We start from the raw sequence: 24102 nt of genomic DNA on the forward strand, positions 1-24102 counted from the left end.
TGTGGGCGATGACACGATGGTGGCCACGCAATGCTGCTGCCCCAATGGGCGATGCCACTGTAAAAAAATGAGCGCGGATATAGCCCATGGGAACGGAGAGGAATTTTGCTTGTAAGTTTAATATTTTATCATTAAAAAGCTAGCAAAGAGTTTCTTCAGAGATCTACAATTTAGGTTGAATTTTGTTGTAGGAGATTCCCTGAGATTTAAGACATTTTTTACCTCAAACTTTGTTGAAGAAACTCTTCCTTAAGACTCTCTTCTCCGGGTTTATCCGAAGATCATTTCTCATGATATTTTCATTAATTTTAAAGAATTTCTATAACTCTCGATCTCTGCCAAATATCCCTTAAAAGCTTCCTCCGTTAGTTCCTTCTTCAGCTCCTTTTTTTATTACAGTTTCTCCTTCCCCAAAGAAATCCTCCACCAAAGCAGCTACCGCTCCTTCTTTCTCTCAGTGTATGCCTGCTGATCGATATCGGTGTGCAGAAAAATGTGGTAAATACAAGCAATCGAGTTGTAATAAATTTTCAAGTGTAACGCACCCGCGCCCCAAATGCAAACAGCTACAAAAAAAGGAAAAGCAGAAGAGCCACAGAGAAGAGACTCGACTCCGATTCCGAATTCCGACTTCGACTTGTTGCACGCATGTTGACACACGCATGTGGCGACCGAGTGGAGACAGAGAGGAAGCAGCTCGAGGCAGGACACAGAGCAAGGAGTGGCAGCTGAAGGGGACTGGGGTGGGCCTTGGGGCAAGCGTTAGAAAGGCCGCTGATATCTGGCCAAACATTTCACCTGTTTAGCCCCCGAGTCGAAAGTTGCGCCCGAGGGGCCATTTACCATTTACCACATGCCTCATGCCGCATGCCCCTTGTCCGCATTGCCCCCGTCCGTTTGCCTCTTTGGCCAGTTGTTCAGTTTGCTGCCACAAAATGCTCCCGCTCTGCCCCGACCCGCGACCCGACTGCGTTGCGGTTGCAACCACTTAAATATCGACTGCCTGCTGTTGCCCGTTGCATGCAACAAGCGTCAATCACCCGCACAAAACTGAATATAAAAGAAATCCACAACGAGCCCAGGAAATTGTTAGTTTGGCCAGTCGAAAGTTTTGATACTCTGTAAAAGTTGATGGATATTTGGGGATAGATTAGGGATATAGTCAATCGATATATGAGGTCTATGGTGCATGCAAGATATACTATCCCTCTGGATCACTAAAGTTTTGTTTCAAATATTCTTAATTTAAAATAGAAAATTGTAATTTTTTTTTTTTTTAGTTTTTCAATTTTTTTCGAATATTTCTCTGAAAATTGTAGGATATAGCCACACAAAGTTACAAAGATTTTAACTAGCTAGAAATAGACAGGTAAAACTACTGTTTAATGAGATATTTGTATATATAAGCGCCCGAAGAGCGCTGCTGTATGACGCGCCAAAAAGTTGAATCAAGAAAAATCAAGGAAAAATTAATAAGTATTCCCCTAGAACCCTCACAATAAAGCGCTCCTATGCTCATATTTTACAGAAACAAAGATTATCCCTTCTATTTTTTAACACAAATCTGCATATCCTCTGATCCGAAAGAGTATTTTGACAACTGCAGCAACCGTTGCCTGTTTTGCTATGGAAAATTGTTGATTTGCCGCTTGATTGCGTGCGTGCCAGTGCTCCAGAGAGAGAGAGAGAGAGAGGGGAGCATGCTGTAGTGGGAGGAGTAAGCTGCGGTTACCGAGTGTATAGGGTAGAGGTAGAGGGTACACTCGGCCGCTCTCTTGGGGGCACCTGCACACCTGAACGACCATTTGGGCGATTATAGAATTGCACTTGGAGTCGAGACGAAACAGCAAGAGTCGAGTCGAGTGTCGATTATCGATAGTGTTTGAGTGTGTGTGTGGGGAACTCAACGGAAAATGTGTTAAGGAAAGTTGTAGGCCGCCCCAAGGGTATCGATCTATTAAATGCTTGAAAAACGTCACCTATTGTCGGAACAGGGAGCTATATATATATATATAAAGGAGCTTCATTCCTTAAGGAATTTCAACAGCTGTAGAGGCTTCTAGCTGTAACTTCTTACACCCTTTCGACTCTGCCCAGAATACCCCCTTCATTCCTTCCTTATGGCAACCCTGAGTTACTCCTGTCCTTCTCCGACCACAGATATGTACGTGCCTCCCTGGAACACTCATGGAGGGAGCTCGAGCTCTTTTATGACACACATTTTAATGCCGGAAGTCTGCCCCGTGGCGTTCAAAGCGGGTCAGTGGCAGGCAGGCAGCAAGCAGGCGGAGAAAGGAGAGTGGCGTGTGTGGCACCCAACCGGGTGACCAGAGCCTGGGAACGGAAGCTGCTCTGTCAGTCTCACATCCCAGCACCAGCGGCAAACAGTCATTAACAGCTCCACCAAACAGAGCCAACAAGAGCCAAGAGGCAAGAGGCCAGCAGCCAGCAGCCTGGTGGTAATTAAGCGTCCTTTTTTTTCGCTTGCCACAAAAAACTTAAAGCCCATAGCCCATAGCCCAAACCCCCAGTTGCAGTTGCAGCTGAAGTTGCAGTTGCCGTTTGAGACGAGTGACTGGAGACTCCACGTTCATCCGTCAGGTGTTAATGGAAAATTTGCATTTTCGTTTAAAGTTTTTCACTGCTCGGCTCGGCTCGGCGCGCTTGTGCATTGTTAATGCCGTGAGACGCATCGATTGGTCATGAACGCTGGTTAATTGAATGTTTAAATGTTTAAATGTTAGACAGGGACCGGTGAAGGGTCCCACCAAATGCCAAAAGCACACACACTCCACTCAATTGCGTTTGGCGATGGTTGTAAAAAAGTGTTTGTGGCCCATGGCATGGGAGTGCTCGAAACTTAGAATGAAATATATCACCTATTGAGTTCCTCTTACCCTCAAAATACAAGGCCGTTAAACACAGCTGTGCTGGGTGCAATGGATGGACGCTGCTTTGGGTAGGCTGAGCTCTGTTGATGGACTGATGAGAACCGGAAAAGCGGTTGTAGTGTTGTTGTTGAAGGAAGGGAATGCGGGCTAAGGAATAGAGCGTGAACAACACATTGACTGTTCATGGCATTGATTGTTGAATGTTTCCTAAATAAAAGTCAAACATTTCCGATCTTGATAACATAAATACTTTTTCCTTTATAAGATTTCTTCCCATTTCATTAATATAAACTTCTTTAGTGTAAAAATGTTGCATAACAGCTTAATAATACAGTGTTGCATAATACAGTTGTTTAAAAGTGTTGTACAACAGTTTCGTATAACAGTTTTTAAAACATTTTATCACAATTTATGGTATAACAGTTGAATGTATAACAGTTCATAGACAACTAATTGCGAGAAAGTGTTGGATAACAGTTTAGTATATAATTAACTAATACTATTTTGTTATACTATTTTTGTATTACAATTTAATGTATAACAGTTGTTTGCATAACATTTTTTGAAGATATCTACGCTAAAGTTTTCAACACTAATTTTTTACACATGCAACTTTAGTATAAAAGTTCTGTGGAACAATAAGTTGCCCCTTCCCATCATAGTAATTTTCTTCCTTAGTTTCTTGTTCTTCCTGCCCATCGGATAATTGTCTATGAAACCCAAATGAAGCATAGATTCCGCTCCTTTAAAGCTTCCTTTAAACGATCTTCAATCTGTTATAAAACCTCATAAAAGGAGGCACCGTTTTTTGTATAGATTTTTTTGCTCTGATTTTACCGGGAAAAGTGCCCAACAATTATGAGAGGAGGCAGACAGGCAGCACTCATCAGTGGAATGCCATCACATGGCCATGTTTCGTCATCCTGACGTTCAGTCCTGATGCCAGCTACTACTCCTGTGCCTACTCCTCCTCCTCCTGCTGCTGCAACGGCAGTGGGCGATTATGCCACAGCGATAAGCATATTGGTCGTAGAGCAAACGCGATCCAAACTGCACCGATTGGGGCCTGCACCAAAGTGGCAAGAGCAATTTGTAGTCGAGTGAACGTGGCAGCGACCAAAACGGCAGCTAAAGATTTTCAGGCGCTTTTTTTATAGTCGCTCGCTGGCTGCTGCTGTTGTCTGCCGCTTAATTAATAGACAGTCCGCGAGTGTGCTGCAGCAGCGGACAGATGGACAGATGGACAGACGGACAGACAGACGGACCACTTGCCACTTGCATATGATCAGTGTGTGTTGATTGGTGGCATACAACATCAGCGGGGAGGTGGAGCGGAGTGGTGCTGTCTGTCTGCTCTTGGTATCGTGTTCGTATCTCTCGGCCAGCGGCTTTTATGGGCCGTTGTGTTGACAATTTTTGCCATATGTGCAACGGCCTTCGCGGCCGTTCTTGTCGCATAAATCAAGTGGCAGGCAGCAGCAGCCTGCTGGGGGTACAGGAGTAACATACGTTGCAGCTGCAACAATCGCCACAAAACGAATTGAATCGAAATTGCGGGTGTTGTTCGTTGTTCGTTGTTCGATTTTCAATATTTTATTTCCCAGCCTGCCACAACGGGTTTTCCGCTCAGGCGACCTTAGCAAATATGCAACAAAACACAGACAATTTATTGCTCAGCCATCAATGGAAGTCAATGAGTCGCCGCAAGAGGCAGGCACACACACCCTGGCCCCCTGGCCCCCTGCCACGCAGCTCTCGATAATCGTGTGTGGGTGTATCTGGCAGACAACGACTCCAACTCCAACTTCAACTTCAACTTCTAGCTGCACCTGCCGCGTACGTTGCAGCTGCAATCGCTGCCTCACTGCAACGCATGCAAATTTGTGATTAAGGTCAGCCGGCAGCAGGCAGGCAGCCAGCCAGCCAGCAGCCGGCGCATCATCATCAGCAGACTCCAGCAGCAGCAACACTGCAACACATCTCCGGGGTTAAGTCTCGAGAATGTTTGTCTATTTGACTGTCTGTGCCTGCAGGGGTATTGTGGGTGTCTGTTTTTTGCTGATCGAGCAGGGGCCACTGGGGCCAGGGGGCAATCGTTTGTCAGACCCGCGGAATTGCGCAGTCACAGAAAAGACTGCCAAGGGGGGAGCTGAGGAGCTGCCTGAATGATCCGCAGAAGAGGTGTTCCAGGAAGGCATTAAAGAGGGAGAAAATAAACATTTTTTCGAACTGCTAAACAGAAAATTCTTTGCTTAATTTTCAGCATTTATAAAGGAATATTTTAAGCCATTTTTATGCTGAAAAACTTGTGGCTAGCAGGGGATAGGTGTGGGTTATGTCTTATCTCAAAACTTCAATCTCAAATGGCACTAAAAATCCACAAATCGTTTAGCAATTTTGTGGCTGCAATTCATTTTCTATTTGTTCCTTGAGAGAGCGTTCCCCTCTCCCCCCTCACTGCTCTTCCTGTGCTGCCATTTCAGAGACAATCTTGCCGGCTCTTAACGACAAATGACATTCGGAAAGCTATGAATTTTATGGTGCCCCTCGCGCAGCATGAATGAAGAGGCATCGATTGACAAGGGGGGGGCAGAGAGGGGGAGTGGCAGCGGATTCTATGGCAGGTTATGCGGGTGCCAGACCCACCAGATCCCAGAGCCCAGACCCCAGATCGGCAACCACCTTCGGTCTGCCCGTCTCCCCGTCTGCAAGCAGGTTTCACCTGCCTCTAAAGCAGCCTTCGGTCGGCTGTGTACCTCTCTGTTGGCCACCTCCTGTCTCCGCTGCGGCTGTGGTGTAATTAATGCAGCAGCAGCTGCGCTTTGCCTTCACATCTCCGCCCCTCTACCCCGCGCTGTGGTACAAGTCTTATCTCCGTGTGGCAGATCGAACAAGAAAAGAAATCTTTTATAGTCTTTTGCGGTTTGTCTTTGAGTCACATTTTGGCATGCATTTGGCATCGATTTAGAAACGTTGCCCCGGGTCCCGATCCCCCCGATCCCTGCTTGCAAAAGATCCAAAGTGGCACCGAGTGGCGGCATGAGTGGTGCGTGAGTGTGGGAATCTCATGTGTCCTCCCTGTGACTGTGCGGCGGGTGCAATGAGGAGCGATTCCAATCTCCAACATTTCTTGGCGTCGCTCGCTGCCAAACGGAGCGCAACACCCGCCGCAGACGACCGATTGGAATCGGATTTGTTGCCGGCTGCCACCTCCTACTACTACTGTCTGCTGCTGCTGCTGCTGCCACTTCTCTGCCTCAAGTTTTCAGGTGCATTTTTAGTTGAATTTTTAGCTTAATTTCTGAGACTGATGCTGATGATGGCGATAAGGGGAAAAAAATGGCATTTCATTTGCACTTTTGCAGCATCCGAAATGAATGCAAAAACGACAGCAAAAATTGATGAATGCAACCAGAGGCAGAGGCAGCAGAACGAAATTAAAGGCAGTAGCAGCGCTCTGCTGTGGTGGCATGCAGCATGAGGCATGCAAATACTTGACCAAGAATGCCATTCCTTCCCTCTATCGCTCTCTGCCCGTGTCATTGTGCCCCATCAGCATCAACATGATGCGAGTTCCGTTCCGTTCTGTTCCTGTCGTGCGGCTCATAAAACGCCAAAAGGAAATGGTTGTAGCAAAAGGTTTAAGGATATGGAGAGAGCAAATACCCTGTAATGTTGGGGTGGTGAGAGTTGAAGAGTTGGGAGAAAGAAAGGAATGATTTAATGACTTTTGAGAGGCTTTCTTTAATGCAAAAAAGGGACTAAGAAGAATATATTTCCCTATTTGTGTAACCCCCTTTTACTTTCGATTATTCTCTTCATAAAATATATCTGAAAGATCTGATTCTCTGCAGATTTTATTCCTTTCTTATAATTCCTTGATCAAACTGAAGTTTTCTTTCTTTTAACGATGAAATTTTGATGCCTAAAAAAATCAAATAAATACAAATATAAGCGGTAATCCAAAGAGCTCTTAAGAATGTCCTACCATTATGTAATACAGCAGTGCCCCTCGGTTGGTTCTGCGATTCCTTGAAGCACTTTCTCATAAATAGATCAAAATACACCAAGAATTTGTTGAATTTTCGTTGTTAAAATTGTTGCAATTATGACAGAAATTTAGTTAACTTTGAGCTAAGAATTGCCAAGCTTAGAATTGTCCTCCCAAAAGTCTAGAGTTTATTCTTACTTCCCGGATTTCTTTTCCCTTAAAGCTCTCAGTCATAACAAATATTTTCTGCAAACCAGCATACCCATTTCTTCCCTGAAAATTATAATAGGAAGCTCTGAAGAGTCCTGGTTCAAAAAAAGAGCTTCCAATTTGTGCGGCTTGTCGTAAAGTGTTTCTGTTGTTTTTTGCGCCTGCTGCTGGCACTGTCTCTGCTTCTGCCTCTGCTGCTGCTGGTGCAGCGGCATTCATTTGGTTTTTATGAGCCGAGGAGGCCAACGTCGTTCTTCTGTGTGCCCTCTGACTTGATTAGAAGCCACGACCAGGTGCCACAAGAGGCGGAGATACAGGCAGAAGCCATGAAGCCAGGACAGCCATGAAGAAGCCTGCTTAGTCATGTCTTTGCTGTGGCATGTCCTTTGTTACTCCAGTGCCTGTGCCTGTGCCTCCTGTTTTCTGTTGATTTACGCGCTGGCTTATTGCTTTTTCTGGCCAGCAGCAGCACCCACCCAGTGATGGGAAAGACAAATTGTTTGGGCGACATTTTCGAGATATTCTTGGGCCACGTTAATTGTGCGATTAATCTAGAATTACAGCCTGACTGTCTGTCTTTCTTCTGCAGATCGATGCTCTATCTTCTGCAGCAAATTGTGTAAATCAGCAATTGGCAACGCCTTTTCCCTCTCGCCTCCCGCTGCTGCTCTGTGATTTCGGTTTCTCGCTTGAGTGAATGATGGAGAGATTGCAATCGGTTGGAAGTCGCTGATTGCAGCCGCCCGATCATCGCAGCAGCAGCACCAGAGTTATATTGTGGCATATATCAATATCAAACTGTGCCACACACACAAAAGAAAATAAGCAGCGGCAGCGGCAGCCACCTGCATCTGCCACAAGCTTCTGGTGCTGCATCTGGGGGAACTCCAGCAGCGGCGCGAAGCCTTTATTAAGTTGTAAAAATGAGTGAAAGGAGAACAAAAGTGAAGCCACAACGAAGTGGCAGTACACTTTGGAGCTGCGCCGAGTGGCAGACATGCACCGCGTGTGGCATGCCCCTCTGTGTGTGGAAGGGTATTCGTGCCACAGCAGCAGCAGCTGCTGCTGGTAATTGATTACCAACTGAAGGTACCGGGGGAGAGGGGCTGGCCCTTGCCTGGCAACGCGGATCTTCCATTAAATTGCAAAAGCGAAGATCAGGGCCACGGACGCACTTGAGGTTACGCATTGATTGCGCATACGCAGCGTGCAACGTGCAACGTGCAGCGAGGTTTTCCCACCAGCGAGATATGAAAACAATTTTTAATAATTGACAATTAAACTAACAATAATTGACAATAAGTATTTAAGGCTGTGGCCTGTGACTGGTGTGTGGCTCTTCGACTGCCACAATTAATGGCGCGTTTTGGCCATATAAAGCGAGGGCCAGCAGCCAGCCAGCCGAGCTTGAGCCACAAATTGTGCTCCGTTTGCCACCATTTCAGCTACCATTTCAGCCTTTCGTTAGAGTCACAATTCGCTGCTCATTTCTGTGTCAAAACGTCAGCTGGCAGCGCCCATTGATGCGGCTGGCGACAGTGTGAGAACCTTTCCATTGATGTTCAAGCTGAAACATAACTCAATTAGCGTGGAGTTTCGCAAGCCGATAAATCAATCAAACGCTCAAACGCTGAGCAATAATCGAGAGCACTGCACAGAGGAAGAAACCAGCGAGAGAGTGGGGAGAGGCAGGTCCCAGCCAGCCAGCCACCCCGCAGCTTTGGCACTCCAGCTACTCCGCTGATGATTTGCGTGTTGCATGGCCATTTCTCAGAGGCCAACATCCGGTGACTATAGATGGTGCAGGCAGCACCGCTCAGCTGCAACTTCTACTCCTACTCCTTGGTTGAGCGCCAGACCCCAGACTCCCACTCCAGGTTGCTCTTCATCGGTTGCTCCCACTCCTGCTCCCTCTTCTTGCCCTGCTGCTGCCCCTGCTTAAGATCTCTTTCAAAACTTAATTGAAACATTTTTGCGTAAGCGGTCAGACAGGCCAACTCCTACTCCTCCTGCTGCTGCTGCTCCTCCTGTGACATGGCACCTCACCCACGCACCATTTTGTTGCACAGAGCGCGAGAGAGAGAGAGACTCCTGCTTTTGCCATGTCACAAATTGAAAGCTACAAGCGGCAGAGTACACGATTTATGTGGGCCGGAATGAACAGCTCCAACGGGGGGAGGACACTATCAAAGGGGGCAGAGGAAGTTTGGAACCCTGCACCATGGTGCATGGTGAGCCGCTGCATTCATTGCAGTTTTTCGGTTTAATCCACGAGGCACAGGAGAGGCAACATGGCCATGAACGCCGCCAGTTTTTATGGCATTTTAATGGTCACTTAATTTTGTTTATGTTTAATGGGCGCGCCTTCTGGCAGCTGCTAGCCCCAAGTCCAAGTACCCCCATCCCCGGACTGGACTGGACTATTGATTGCCGATTAACCGCCAAACGATCCAATGGATCGGCAGCGCCATTGCCATTGTTTTGTGCCAAATTGCGGCACAATTTCGAGAATATTTTTTGGGACAAAAACTTTAATCAGCCTTTTTGAGAGTCTTCTCTTTCCCACAGCCTCGCCCAATCTATGGCTTGAATTAACAAAATCATAAAGCAAATAGTACGACCATATAGCAGACGCTTGTGGCATGCCACAGAGACACAGAGAGAGACACAGAGAGAGAGAACACCTCTAATGATGATGAGCGCAACGCTTTTTTCAAGCAAATTGCTGCCACATTTCCTTTGTCGGCAATGGCCACTGTGGCCAACTTCTACCGGGGACTCTTCTGATTCTCCTTGAATCTTTTGGCCATTGTCCGTGGTGCTAGCTGCCTGCCGCTCTCCTGGCCATCATGATTTATTGACCGCAATTCTAGAGACATTTTATTGCATTTTAATTAGTGTAATTTCAATGCGTTGCCGCTGCCACAGCCCACAGACCGGCAACACTTGATAGAACTCCCAGAAAAGTGCCAGAAAAATGCAACAAAGATTTCCCACTCTATGGGTACACTTCCTCGATCTGTAAGCCTGCCCCAAAATGCTCATTAAATTTGATTTAAACGCCTGTCACTCTGGCTGCCACACCCACACGCATTGCCCTGCCCTGTCCCATGGCCCATGCCCCCATCATAGTTCGCGTGTCGTCGCTCAAAAAGTCGTCGCCCACAAACAGTTCATAAATCCACAAGATTTAATAACTCATAAATGCATGTAAATGCAACAGCCACAATCCCCGTAGCAACAATAATGTGCCACATATTTTGAATGTCGCATAAAGAGAGGCACACTAGCACACAGCCACACAGGCAGACTCCACACTCCACGGCTACAACAAACATCAGCACATACGAGCATATGGGGGAGGACAGAATGCACAGAAAAAGATAATGACTAGGGGAATACACTGAAGGAAGACTTAGCTAGGAAGAGGCAGAGGTGCGCTGCTGCAGGACGCGTGTTTACATACATATTTGGGGTAAAACTTGTAATGGGTTTCTGTTCTGATGAAGATAATTTCTGGTGGGATTACTCCATGAAAGAAGATGTCATATGGAGAAAACAAGGAAACAGATTCCTCATTTTGGTTTATAAATTGTATGAATATATCCTTCGGCGCCTGTAATGCTTTTAGATAATAATAATATATAATTTAGATACTCTCTGGAACCACAGATTTCTCTCTCCTCCATTTCTCCTTTAATAAGTTTACAAACTCTTTAGAAATTTACATAATTCCCAAATAACTTCAATCAGAAAGCACCCGAAAGAAAGTCTTTACAGCCACAAGTTAAAACTTATAATAGTTCAAAGTCCCTTATAATTATTACAACCAAAAAATTGCCTACAAACTCCTCAAAGAACTCTCCTTTTTCTACTTCCTAAAGAGTATCAACATATTAAGTGGAAAATTGTTAAAGAAAATAGTTCAAAATTGAAGTTTAGGCCAGACAGCAAGCACGCAAATCATTCACACATAGGAACATAACCAAAACTCTAAGCAAGAAAGGAAAAAGCAACAAGAAAGAAAAGAAAAGGCAACAACGTTCCAGCTAGCAAATTCGAGAAAGATCCTTTAAATGCTGCCAGCGACATTCTCGACGGATGGTGCCGCGAGTGAATGATTTTGAGGCAAAACGAAGTCATCTTTCCGCGCCTCGCTCCGCGCCGCACCGCTCACTGGCCAAAACGATGACAAATTGCATGAAATAATATAAATTTTGCAGTCAAGACAGTAAAAACTGTCTGGGGCCTTGGACCCAGCGAAGCCCCAGCACAGAGCCAGAGCTGGAGCTGAAGCTGGAGTCAGAGTTGGAGTCAGAGCTGTAGCTGGAAGTTTGTTTGGTGTTGGGTTTGGGGCATGGGAGTCTGGCAGCCGAGTAAACTGTTGTTTTTCACGACGACGCGTGTCACATTGTCCACCCACAAGAGCAGACGACAGAGCAGACGACAGACCAGACTCCAATCTCTGTGGAGACTCGAAGGGGCAGCCGCAGCAGCAGCAGCAGCAGCAGCCTGAAGGAGCATTGGAAAATTTGCATAATTTTTGCTGTCTGGATAGGCGGCGGCACACCCACACATGTCTCCGCTGCGAACGCCTTCAAATAGTCACCAAAACGCCCATTTTCGTTTCCCCCAATTGAGTTTTTTGTTTGGCTTTCTGCGCTTATGATTAACCCAAATGCAACACAACAGCAAACACCCGCATGCCACAGCAGCAGGCAACCCTTTTCTGGTCTCTCTCTTTTGTTGACAAACAAATTGATGTTGAATCGGCTTAACATACAGGCTCATTAAGGCATTAACGGCCACGGCAAGTGATCAATAATTGTTGTGGAGATTTTTTTCTCATTTAATTTGTTTGATTTCAAGGCGCATAATGTGCCCGGCAGCGGCAGCATGGCAGCGGCATGGCATTAATCTCAATAAAATTTATAGTTATCGGGCAATAAAGTGTCAACGGGTGCGACTTCATTCTTCATTCTTCCTGGAAGTTCTTCCTCTGAGTCTCTCTCCTGCAAGTCTGAGTCTCCCTCCTGCGACTCGTTTGTGCCTTCTATCCGCCTGCTTCATTCACGTATAACTCTCGGGCTCTGGTTGATAAATTGAATGCGTTTCGAGCATTTGAAAATCGCAGGCAATTAAGGAGCTTTGCCCAAACAGCTGTCTCTGGGCAACACCTCTGCTCATCTCTCTGCTCGTTGGATCGTGGAAACTCTTGGCTCTTTGCTCTGGGTTCCGTGTGAGTCTCGTCTCCGTATCAAAGCATCTCTCACTTGGCGGCGTTCTCTCTGATTGCAGCGACATGCTCGAAATTACTTTTCTGTGTAAAGTCCAGTCTCACACACACACGCATGCCACAACCGAATCTGAATACGAAACGGTGCAACAATGCAACATTGCCACTGCCCCACTACTGTTGCGCGTATTGTGGGAGATTTTTGTTTGGGTTGCTCAGGTGACTGTGGAATGCTCTAGGAACTTATAAAGGAAGATAAAGGGGGCTGAAAGTCACAGCTTGGAATAGGATTAAAGTTGAATTTAAAACGAATTTAATTATATTTTATATACAAAATATTCAGCGATTATCTGTGGAAAATGATTGAGGTTTCATTTTGCATTTTATTTTCACGTTTTGTCTTAGCTTTAATATGCGTTTTATTTGTCATTGAATTATAGGTTTTACTTTCTGTAACATCTTCATTCCCTCTTTAGTTCAAGCTTCATAAAACTCCCCAGCTAACTCCGTTTTATCTGCCATTCTTTACCCCTTTCTATACCCCATTTTGTTCCCAAAAATATTGTCACATTCTCCATTCGAAAGTTCACAAACTCCTGCCACACCCTACCTGCAGCGTTAAGCAAATATCAAAGCTATGCCCCAGCCTGCATCCCGTTCTCCATCCTGCAACCTGCAAGCCAAAATCGCACTGCCAAATGCCACAACAGATATCATTGTCTTACCACTTGCTACACATTTTCACACACTCTCTTTCGTGTCAGGGAGTAGGTTGCAGGCAGCTGCGATAAGCGGGAATTAAATAATTTTACACTCCTCTCTATTGCTCTCTCTTTTGCTCTTCCACTCGCTCGTTCGATGGCGATTATCGGCGTGCGATTGCGGCGATTCGCGATGCGCGATGCCGATTGCAATACGGATACGATTTGGTATATGCTAACGAGCCGCGCGTCGGCCTGCCTATAATTGGCCCAAAAACCAGAAGACACAACCAGCAAAGCAACAAGGAGAACAACGTGCCACAGTGCCACAGAGGAAGAGGCACGGAGCCAGAGCCAAAGCCAGAGCCACGCCACGCGCTTTGGATTACCGATGCGAGATTTTGGTTTTGGGGCTCTGGTTGTGCCACTCGACTCCTCGGGAGTCAAGTAATTGACAAACAATTACCTTTAACGCAGCATTGTTTCCACGGCAGCGTCTTTGATCCGTTCGGCGAAGCGGGTTGAGGAGGAGGCTGCAGGAGTGATCGGGGCTGCGGCATTCGGCGGCTTTTCAAGTTCAAAAGGAGGCAAACACCTCAATTTTGGTAGCCAAACTGCTTTACTGCTTTGCCTATGGCCATGAGTGAGTCCCATGGGGCAACGCGGGTATCAGCCAGCACCCTCACATGCCACAGGCCACCGCCTGCACCCCCACATAGACACACACACACACACACACACACCATGCAACACCTGCCGCTCTCTGCCGCTCACTGCAGCGACCATAATAATAAATATTTCATGAAGCTGTCAGCAACAAATAATCTAAAAACTGTGCACCGCCGCCGCCGCCGCCACCGCCGCAACCACTGACCAAAAGCCAACAAAAGAAGCCGCCAAATGGTGCTGCAAGCCGGACGCTGGCTGGCTGGAGCCCAAAGCGAAACCCAACCCATCTTCAAGGCGGAAAGTGCCCATCGAAATAGTGCCACGAACGTGGGGCAGCACTATTTGTGGCAGCAACAATGAGCATTCGTTTGGCCTTTAGTGGGTGTTGGTCGCGTACCCATAATCTCCGCTGTAAATGGAGGAGGAGCGGGATGAGCAGTGGAGGAGCAAAAGTGAAGATCGAAAAGGGAAGATCTGAAATGGAGAAAGAGACAGAAAGATCAAAGCTTCAGAAATGGAAGGAGCAAGAAGGAGGATCATCAACATCAAGCGGAAAATAGCTACCGAACGAATGGAATGCGGAATGCACACACAGGAGACAGATAAAGATAAACAGATACACTCCTCAGAGGAATGTCTGTGTGTAGCTTGGAGTAGCATTTATTAAACATAAATTCATGGCTATATTGACATTGTTTGCTGCTCGGAAATCAATTCAAATGTAAGTGCTGCGCCTTCCAGTGTTGCCGCGGAAGCATAATAAATATTTCGAGCATGGAAAGAGATTTTTATGAGCAAGAAATGAGGGAGAAACCTTTAAAGAAAATTGAATTAGAGGTAAAGGTTTCCTCAAGCTAAAAAGCTAACTAAAGGTATAAGAAAGTACTCCAAATATTTCGAAACAAATAAGTGAAAGAACTACAAAAAATTGAGTCAAACTTCCAAGTCTTCTAAGCTTTGTCTTCAAAAAGGTTCCAGTAAAGCTACTAAAATCGGGGTATCAAAATCTGTGGAAATAAACCACAAGAACTGTGATTTCGCTTCACAAAAAGAGAAAGATTGTAGCGGCAAAAGCCACCTAAAAAGTGCACTTAAAGCATGAACTAAAAAGCATTTTAAAGCTAATAAAAATCAGATAAATGCACTCACAATGATTATATCTGCTACCTAAGACGCTCAAGTCTACAAAGATCTAACGAAAAGTGCAACAATAGCAGCAGCAAATAGTGCACAAAACATTGAAACCTTCTGCTCAGACACACGAGACACACGAGACAGTTGATGGATTCACTGACTGCACGGGCCCGGGCTATGATCTGCTGGGCCCCGCATGCCCAGAGAGAGCTCAGAGCTCGGAGCCCGTTTTCAGTGATCTGGAGCAGCCGTCGCTCCAGTCCATGCTGCATGCTCCATGCACCTGTCAATACATTTGACATAAACCGGTCGGTCGCCTCCTGAGCTTACGCACTGGCTGGGGAGAGGGAGAGAAGGAAGCTCCCATCCCTGGGGCAGGCAGGCAGCGTCGGCGCATTGGGAGTTGGCCCGGGGAATTCTTTGGCTTGGCAGAGACCTGTTGGATTGCCCCATCAGAGCCAGCACATCCACATCCTCATCGTTGTCGTCGTGGTCGTCATCATTTGATGCGTCAAACATGCGCTCAAACGCCTCGATAGCGACTGCGACTGAGAGGCTAGTGGCATGGATTGGTGGCATGGACTGCGTCTTGCTGCTACTGCTGCTGTAACTGGAGCTGCGACGCGTTGGCGACTGGCAGAAAATTTTTATTATTATTATGACCATTTTAGCTACCAAGCAATGCGTAAAGCAAATGGCCAAGTGGGCCGGAGACTTGTCGCCAGGAGCAGCGTCTGTGGAGCGTCTGCGCGCCGACGCAGCAGTTGGCCAATAAATTGTGACGCTAATGTAAAGTGTGGCAAGCCATTAGTAGAACGAACGGGAAGAAGCAGGCAGGCAGCAGCAGGATCGGTGATCTATGGGTGAATGAACCTCGCCGAGGCAACGACGCGGCTTGCATGGATCTATGTGGGTTGAGAGTCTGCCACGCCCTAAGCTGGCTGCCCACTAAGCTGTGGCAATGCCTGACAGCGGCTAGTGGCTGGCATTTTTATGGCATCCGCCGCCGCCTTGCAACAGATTTCACTTCCAGCGGAAAACGGAAGCGAACGACGCCCGACGACGACGACTCCCCAGCGGCGACAACTTCCTCAATGATGGAGGCGAGGCGCACTGCCTGGCTGCACTCTCGTTTGTGGCTGGCCATTTAATTGATTAATTAGAGGCCGCGCCACTGGCCGCCCAGTGATCAAGCAAAAGTGCTCTGCACTTCCGTCAAACCAAAATCAAAGCTTCAATCTTGCAGCAGCCTCAATCTGTGGCACCTTGCAGCTTGCCTGCCAGAAGTGTCACAGAAGTTTCTCCCAAGTTTAAAGTTTATATAAAGCGCAGAAAAGTCTTGTCTAGGTCTCCGCCTGCTGCTGCTGCTGCTGCTGCTGCTGCGGCTGCTGTCCAACATTTTTCTACTCTCTTTGGTTTTTTTTCTGTGTGCATGCCACGAACTCTGCAACCTCAGGGGAGGGTGTCGCAAACCACAAAAGCACTTGATGCCAAGCGATGGCGGCTGGTGGCGCTGGTGGCATGGATGCCGCATTGGACTTGGCTGCAACCCACAACGAGCAGCAGCAGAAGGAGTTGCATGCCATGCGAAGGAGGAGCACAGATGTGGAGTGCGAGAGAGAGTGCCAGGAACGTAGGACGACACAAACGTGGTTAGCAAATTTATTATGTAAACGGAAATACGGCATATCCTTTTGCCCAGGCGAATGTCGGCGCCGCAGCAATAGAAATAGTTTTCAGGCAGGCAAAAACCAGGAGACACCCAGCAGCAGCAGCAGCAGCAGAAGGAGGAGGAGACGGAGTCGTGGCTGCCTCGTAAATCGCATAAATTGTATAATTCTGGGCACTCCATTGTTGCAGCAGCAGAACCCATTTGTTGTTGTTGCTTTTGTTGTTGCTTTGTTTTGTGTCTGTTTCGTTGAGTTTTGTTGCCAAATTGCGTTTGTAGGTGACTCCTGGGCGCTGTGCAAAATGAAACAATATGTTGCCAGCGCAGCGCCTTTTCGCCTCCTCCATTTAGAAGTTTGCACACGCGCGCCCCCTGCGGTTGATGACAGGGGCGTGGTGGCAAGTGGCTGCTGGGATTAGTGAATTAACGATAGATTTCCACACCTGCGACCATGGGGCCGGCAGGAGTCAGCAAACTTTTCGCATTGGCTTTGGCGCTCGAAAGTTCGAATTGAATCCCACATCCCACCCATTTTGCCGGCTCAATTAACAGTAACTTAGGGGCATCCCGGAGTTCATTTAAATTCATGAAGTTGCCCCCGAGCATGTGGCAAAGCAAAGCAGAAACGACAATGACAGACAGGACGAACGTTGACCGCACACAACAGCCGCAAGGATAACCCCAGGAAACCCCCGCAGCAGAATGGGCGAAAGAGAGAGCAAAGCATAACGGACAAAAGGGAAACAATTTTATGGAAGCAAAGCATGAAAAAAAGGAGCGGAAAAAAGCAGAAGAGAGAAGAAAAAAAGGATTGGCCCAAGAATAAGTGGAATTTGATTTGGTCTATGGATTCGTGGGGTAAAGGAACTAGCAGCTGGATTAGCGATGGAACTAGTTCCGGGATCGGTACAAAAGTACAATAAGCGAAAGGACACGAGCGAGACGAGTGATGCGAAAGAACTTTTCTGAGGTTCTATGCATAAATTTACTCACAGATACGCGTACATTGTCGTTACTTTCCGTTACTTTCCCTTCTCTACAACGTCCCAGCCTTGTCGCATCTCCTCTCCCGTCGCTGCCCTCTGGTTGAGGTCAGCCGAACGCATCAAATAGGCAAAGTTTTTGCCAGCCAAGGCGACGCCTCTTGGCCAAATTTATGACATTGAATTTATGTGCAGCAAAGCGTGCCGCCCCAGGGGCAGAGTAGGAGCAGGCCCAACAGCCGATCGATTCGGCAAAAATTAACATCCAAAGATGTGCCACAAATTGTGACAGACAGACACAGAAGAGGGACGCATAGAGACAGGGAGAAAAAAGCGTTGCGTTAAACTGCTTAACACTTCTGCATGGTCACCCAAAAGAAAATGGAAATGGATATGGAAACTGTGGCCATAACTCATTGCCCGTGGCGCGGGACGGGGAGGCAGTGGAGCGGAATTGTCTAAGAAAAGCCAAAAAAGGAAATGGCAAATGCATTAAGAAATAAGCAATTTTCTTTTGCTTGCAACAGCAAAAACGTGGCACGAGAGATCAAGGCAGGGCCAAAGGGGAAGCCACTGTGTGTCGCCTCTTGGATTGGGGGAGGAGCCGCCGCCAGCACAAATGGTTAAGGCGATGCCAAGGACACGCCGCCGTGTGGCGGAATCTACCCAGAGCACCGCACCCCCCTCAGGCCTCGTCCTGCTAAGTAGTTGCATTAAAAGCTTACAACAAAACCTGCGACAGCAACAGCAACAGACAACACCGAACAAGAAACAAATTTTTGGTAACGCGCAGGGGCTCCTTGGCCATAAAGTCGGCATCCTCCCCCTCCTTGTCCGTTACTGCTGTGGGCTGCTGCGTTTCTTGGCAAGGACTCAAAAATGTGCAACTCCGTTTGTGCAGAGGGACGGGCAGGTCGTGTGGTTCGGGGGCAGTAAATCATGTGGATTCGTATGCTGAATGAACAGCTTTAAAGAGACTTTAAATGTATTTCCTATTAATTAATAAGTATTACCCATACTATTCAAATTTTCAAAATTAGCGCTCATTTGTTGTACAAACGCCATGTAGTCTACATTTTATCTACCTCTACAAGTGGCGCCATGCTGTGTCCTTTACGTGAACTTTGCTTAAATGACGCCAGGACATAGTTCTTCACACATTTCATAGATGGCTGAGCAACGATAAGTATATATCGATAGTTTTTTGTGTCGATAGTAAACAAAAAGTACAGGGTGACCATTAATGGTGTACTTCCAATGTATAAATCGGATTCTATCTCCAATTATGTTGTAAAGATAACATAAATGCCCCCAAACCACTCCGAGCTAATTATGATATTTACTTATGTTCCCGTTCCCTTTGCCTTGCTGCTTTCCCTTGTCAGTTAACATGGCTCATCCAAATGTGGCTCTGTTAATAGTTTACATACATATACATACTGAAGGCAAATACCAAAATAAAAAATAAAAATACTGAAAAATCCAGCCTAAAATGCAACACTGCAAGAGCTGCTCACACGCTTGTGTGAATTTATTTCAAAATAACAATCACACTTAAATCGAAGAGAATAGAATAAAATGCTTTTATAGCCAAATAACCTTAATGGCACACAAAGGCGCTAAGGTGTTCCTCTACCATTTTCATATGTCTTTAATTGGATTTATCTTTAATCTTAAATCGACATTGAATCCTTCAAATATTCTGTTAATTATTTGGCTATTCTGCTAAGTATGTTATTGGTATGTAGAAAATGGAAAATGATTAAAGAATGCGGTATATTTTGAAAATGAAACAGTCTATTTCGGTATATTTTTGAGGCCCTGACGGTATATTTTATCGATGATTTCGCGGTCACACTGTAGGCCGGTCACACTGCAAATAAGTGAAAATAAGTGTTTAATTGTTTAATTTAAACCGCTTCGTATCCAATTTCCCCATCCATCCGCAGCAGCGGCCGCAGAAAGTGGTGGAGCAATGGAAAGTTGCCGATAAGGCAACATTGTGCGTCGGCAACGACACCAAAAACAAAAAAAAGCAAAGCCCAAACGCAAAGAAGAAGCAAAAGTTGCAGCCAAGAAGCGGATAACCAGGACAAAGAGACGACGAAAGCGACTAACTGCAACACAGACACACACAATACATACACCCACACCACACCGACGCCAGCCAGCCCTCGTGTAATACCAATCCCCAAAAACACAAACACACCACACAAAAACCAACCAACAAAAACAACATGCAATCTTTGCACAGTAGTTAAATAATTCTGCCCTGTCTGCGCTTTATTTCCTTCTTCTTCATTTTGTTCTTTCTTCTCTTCTCTCGTTATTTTCAACAAGTTTCCGTTCTCCCACTTTTCCCCTTCTCTTCGCTTTCCACCGTTCTTTTTTTGCGTTATTACTTCACACACAAACAGACACCACGAAACACACATACACACGACACTCACCACCACAGCGACAGGTTTTGTGTGACGTCCGAGCGCAGAATTGTCGTCGTTTATATTTTGTTTGTGCATTTTTGCCCGTTTTCCCTACCGCGAGTTGTGTGCGCGAAACGACAGCGAAGCACCTGCCTGCAGAGAAGCGGCACGAGATCAGCAGCAGCAGCGACCGGCTCCCGAATACAACACCTGCGCGCCTCCAACAAACACACGCACACATACACACACTTGTTGCAGCAGCAGCAGAATACAGTCGTAGAGAGTGCGAGATAACGGAGAAGGAGAATTAAAAGTGCCTAAGAAGTCATCATCTGCTGCTATCAGCGTTCGTTCGTTTGCCCCCAGCGTACTTACACAACTTGGAAAAGTAAGCATCCCCCGAGAATCCGATCCCTCCCAGATGTTGGCGCACAACCAGAAAGCGGTGGCGTGAGAGTGCGCGACTAGTAAATACCCTACTTAAAGACAGCGCTTTTGGTGTTCCGTTATTCTGTTTCCGTCTCCTACTTGAGACACTTTCTCAATCCAAGACTGCTCTTCCAGCAAGTACCCTAGTTTAGTGAACGCTAAAAGAGGTATCGGTAATGGCGACACGTTTTTCTGACTATTTCACGATATTGCTAAATAATAACGTGTCCGCAGTATAAGTGCGCATTTTTGTTACCCCCTCCTCTACACCACACATCCCAACTATTATCCATTGGGAATGTGTGTACCTTTCCATGACAGGCAGAATTGAACAAAAGTGACCGAGAACCGCACCGGTTCTAGGACCGGGACGGGACTGATAAGCTCCATAACGCCTGGGTCTGGGGACTGGCGCTGCAATTTGCCGATTGGCCTAGCCGGGGACAATCTTCCCATCTGATAAGAACCGAATCACGATTTTCATGTGCGCGCACATTCAAATTAATGGCAACAGCCATAAAATGATATATTGAGAGCTTGTGGTGCGAGCGTTTATCAGCCATAATTATTTTTAAGCGCACATATGGACATGGGAGAATAGGAAGAAATATGAGGGGGGATTCAGGGTGGACCGTAAATCAATTCCCAATCACATGTGCCGCGGGACTTATGAACTCTTTGCTACTTTCAGATGGTCAAGGAGAAGCCCAACTCAACGCGTATCTACGACAAGGATGGCTTCAGGCGACGGGCTGCCTGCATTTGCGTACGGGCCGAAAACGAGGCAGAGGTGAGTGTAAAACTTTGAATATTTTTTTGGAATAATTATTCTAAATTTCATGAACTCTCTGCTTAGGTTCTTTTGGTCACCTCTTCGAGGCGTCCAGAGCTGTGGATTGTTCCAGGTGGTGGCGTGGAGCCCGAGGAAGAGCCCTCTGTGACCGCTGTACGCGAAGTGCTCGAGGAGGCCGGCGTTGTTGGCAGTTTGGGTCGTTGTCTGGGCGTTTTCGAGGTTTGAATTTCGATAGAAATGCAAGTAATATTCGAATAGAAATCATATATTTGTTCTTCCACCACACAGAATAACGATCATATGCATCGGACTGAAGTGTTTGTCATGAATGTGACGAAGGAGCTGGAGGAGTGGGAGGACTCGCGCAGCATTGGGCGCAAGCGGCAGTGGTTCACCATCGACGATGCCTTGTCCCGGCTGGCGTTGCACAAGCCAACGCAGCAGCACTACCTGATGCAGTTGCAGCACTCGAAGACGCGGGACAACACGAATCGTGTGGTGAATGCCACGCATCCGCCCAAATTGACCAATGTGGCCTCATCTCCAGCTGCATCGCCAACAACGGCATGAACACCACGTACTACACACATATACCCAAAAAAAACACACACACACACGCAACATCCAATCGCGTAAAATCTATTCTAAACTATTCTTCAAAACCCCGCGCACATTTTGACATTTTTGGAAGTTTACAAATAGACAGGCAGTTTATAGTTTATGTTGATTAAGCAATATGTTATCCACCACCCATGCACCTTTACACTTACACCCTCCCATACACAGCCTCCTATCCGCCCCTCCTTGAGCCTATGTTTAAGTCAAACGTTCATTTATGTCTTTAGTAATTTGTAATGGAACTAAATTTACTTGATTGTACTCTCCAAAAGGGAGAGAGAAAGAGTTAGGAGAGTGAGTTCGAGGATGAGTAAAAACATCTAAATAATTATATGTAATTCAAGCTCTATAACTAACAAAAAAAACACACAAAAAACAAGAAAATATAATAATTTTTGAGCGAATAGCACTTTTTGCAAAAACTAAAAAAAAACTAGAGAAAAACTAAAACAAGAAGAAAGCAAAACAAAAATATCTATTAGATTTTTCTACTCTTTTTTATAATTTACTCAAAAATTGATGGCATATTCAAAAATTGATTCAACTACCAATTGGAAATGCTACAACTTGATTAACTGATGATTAAACAATTATGCTAAGCGGTCGAAACCATACACAATAAAACAAAAAACAATGTTTAAGCAACGACTAACGAAATGTATTTCGTTCTGAATCTGCCACAAGTGGCAACAAAACACACACCATAAGAGATGTTTTTCTGTTAACAGAATGAATCATTAGAGAACCTTATTATATAATTAACAACCAGTTGCCTATGCAAGAATATATATATAAATATATATGAAGATAAACGTTAACTTATTGTAAACAAAAACGAAAACACAAAGCGTGAAATTAGTGAGAAGAGAGAGCCAGCAGCAGCTCCAGCAAAGCAACAACAAAACATATTAAGAACTAATTCAAACTACTAAGATATTGTGCACGTTGTACTTTTCAAAAGCATATAAAAAAGAAAACCCATACACAATATGGCTAACAAACAATAATAATAATAATTATGAATTATGATAATATTAACACCAACACAGATACACACAACCAGCGAGTGGAGTGGATATGCGTCATGATTTCAATGTGATTTAAGAGATACAAGAACACACACCACACACACACACTCATAACAAAAAACGCGTTAAATGAACAATTTTATGTAACATTTTTTCGATAATGATTTAAATAATTTTTTTGCACTTAAAAAGGGCGCCAAGGGCCAAACGAAACGGAATGGAAATTGTGTCGTATGATTTCCATGATCCAATCCATGAATATTATTCATAAATTAGTTGCAAACTAATCTGAGCAGGAAGTCTTTTATTCGGAACGCTAAATTATATCACAGAATTGTTGCAATTATTCAATGATTTACAACAAAATAAAGAGAAAAAACAAAACAAAACACACAAGCAGCAGTAAGGTTAATCTAATGTTTATTGTTTATGCAGATAAATTGTGCTAAATTAGAGCTAAGTTTTACATGGATCATCTAAGGCCTCAGCTGAATCCTGGTGAACGGATGAGCCTCAATGTATGCCAGCGCCCTCAGAATGTAATCGGGTGTCGGTGGCGGGGTTGGCAAATGTGCGCCCCTCGGCTGATAGCCATTCTCGTCGGCCGTGTACTCCAGCTGAATGTTCTCTCCATTGGGTGCCGTGTACGCCACCGATCCTGCTGCATAGGCACTGCCCACACCGCTCTCCTTGGCCTCAATGCCATTCGAGGTGCCGTACTCCCAGTTGTAGCTGCCATCGTTTTTGATCTCATTCTCGTACTTGGTGATGGTCGCCTGTGACTCATCTGCGGCCCAAGTGACGGCCACCAGGAAGAGCATTCCAATGATTAGCGTCTATAAATCCGTACGAAAATTCGCTGGTTAGTTCTATTATCACATTCGGATCATTTATCACTAAACGATACTTACGATCTTGAACATGACTGAAGTTTGTTGTGAAATTTGAAATCTAAAATCTGTGCGTTGTGGGGGAATCCAAGCGGAACGTTGCTTTAGTTGATACTGATGTCGAAAGCACAGCCGAGAGACCGTTTTATACCAGAGCTGGGCGACGATCACTGACCTACACCTACACCTAACGCCAGAAACAACAACAAAAAGATGTTCCACAGTTCACATTTGATCTTGGCGGGTTTTAGTGATCCGTATTATTAATAAATTCGCGCATTTCGAATATGAATTTGACCGAGTTTTACGAGCGTTACGTTTCATTCCCCTTGCTGTTCGCCTAATGGCCGTGTTGTTTGTTTTGTTTTTTCGAACACAGAGATCAGCGGGCCAGCGCCAGACAGCAGCAGCAGCAGACAGCAGGTGATCGTGATTGT

At 45.7% G+C, this 24102-nt stretch overlaps 2 protein-coding genes across 2 annotated transcripts; one reads left to right on the forward strand and one right to left on the reverse strand.

Annotated features, from left to right (window-relative positions):
- The first annotated feature begins 1679 nt into the window (after positions 1-1679).
- Positions 1680-22737, forward strand: LOC117894866 (diphosphoinositol polyphosphate phosphohydrolase 1). Its single transcript, XM_034802126.1, has 5 exons — positions 1680-1693; positions 20193-20295; positions 21028-21126; positions 21193-21348; positions 21418-22737. Exons 3-5 carry the CDS (start codon positions 21028-21030, stop codon positions 21697-21699), a joined length of 537 nt encoding a protein of 178 aa, XP_034658017.1. The 5' UTR covers positions 1680-1693; positions 20193-20295; the 3' UTR covers positions 21700-22737.
- Positions 22738-23181: 444 nt separating this feature from the next.
- Positions 23182-23824, reverse strand: LOC117894865 (pupal cuticle protein Edg-78E). The gene is made up of 2 exons (XM_034802125.1): positions 23687-23824; positions 23182-23611 (listed from the first exon to the last, which is right to left on the reverse strand). Exons 1-2 carry the CDS (start codon positions 23696-23698, stop codon positions 23252-23254), a joined length of 372 nt encoding a protein of 123 aa, XP_034658016.1. The 5' UTR covers positions 23699-23824; the 3' UTR covers positions 23182-23251.
- Positions 23825-24102: the final 278 nt, after the last annotated feature.

Source organism: Drosophila subobscura, chromosome J, assembly GCF_008121235.1.
Source record: "Drosophila subobscura isolate 14011-0131.10 chromosome J, UCBerk_Dsub_1.0, whole genome shotgun sequence".
NCBI lineage: Eukaryota > Metazoa > Arthropoda > Insecta > Diptera > Drosophilidae > Drosophila > Drosophila subobscura.

What these genes read in the sequence shown, in the direction of transcription:
- LOC117894866 (XM_034802126.1), top strand. Translation starts at nt 21,028, where the DNA reads ATGGTCAAGGAGAAGCCCAACTCAACGCGTATCTACGACAAGGATGGC. An exon ending in GGGCCGAAAACGAGGCAGAG is followed by an intron (nt 21,127 to 21,192) that starts GTGAGTGTAAAA and finishes CTCTCTGCTTAG; the next exon opens with GTTCTTTTGGTCACCTCTTC. An exon ending in GTTGTCTGGGCGTTTTCGAG is followed by an intron (nt 21,349 to 21,417) that starts GTTTGAATTTCG and finishes TCCACCACACAG; the next exon opens with AATAACGATCATATGCATCG.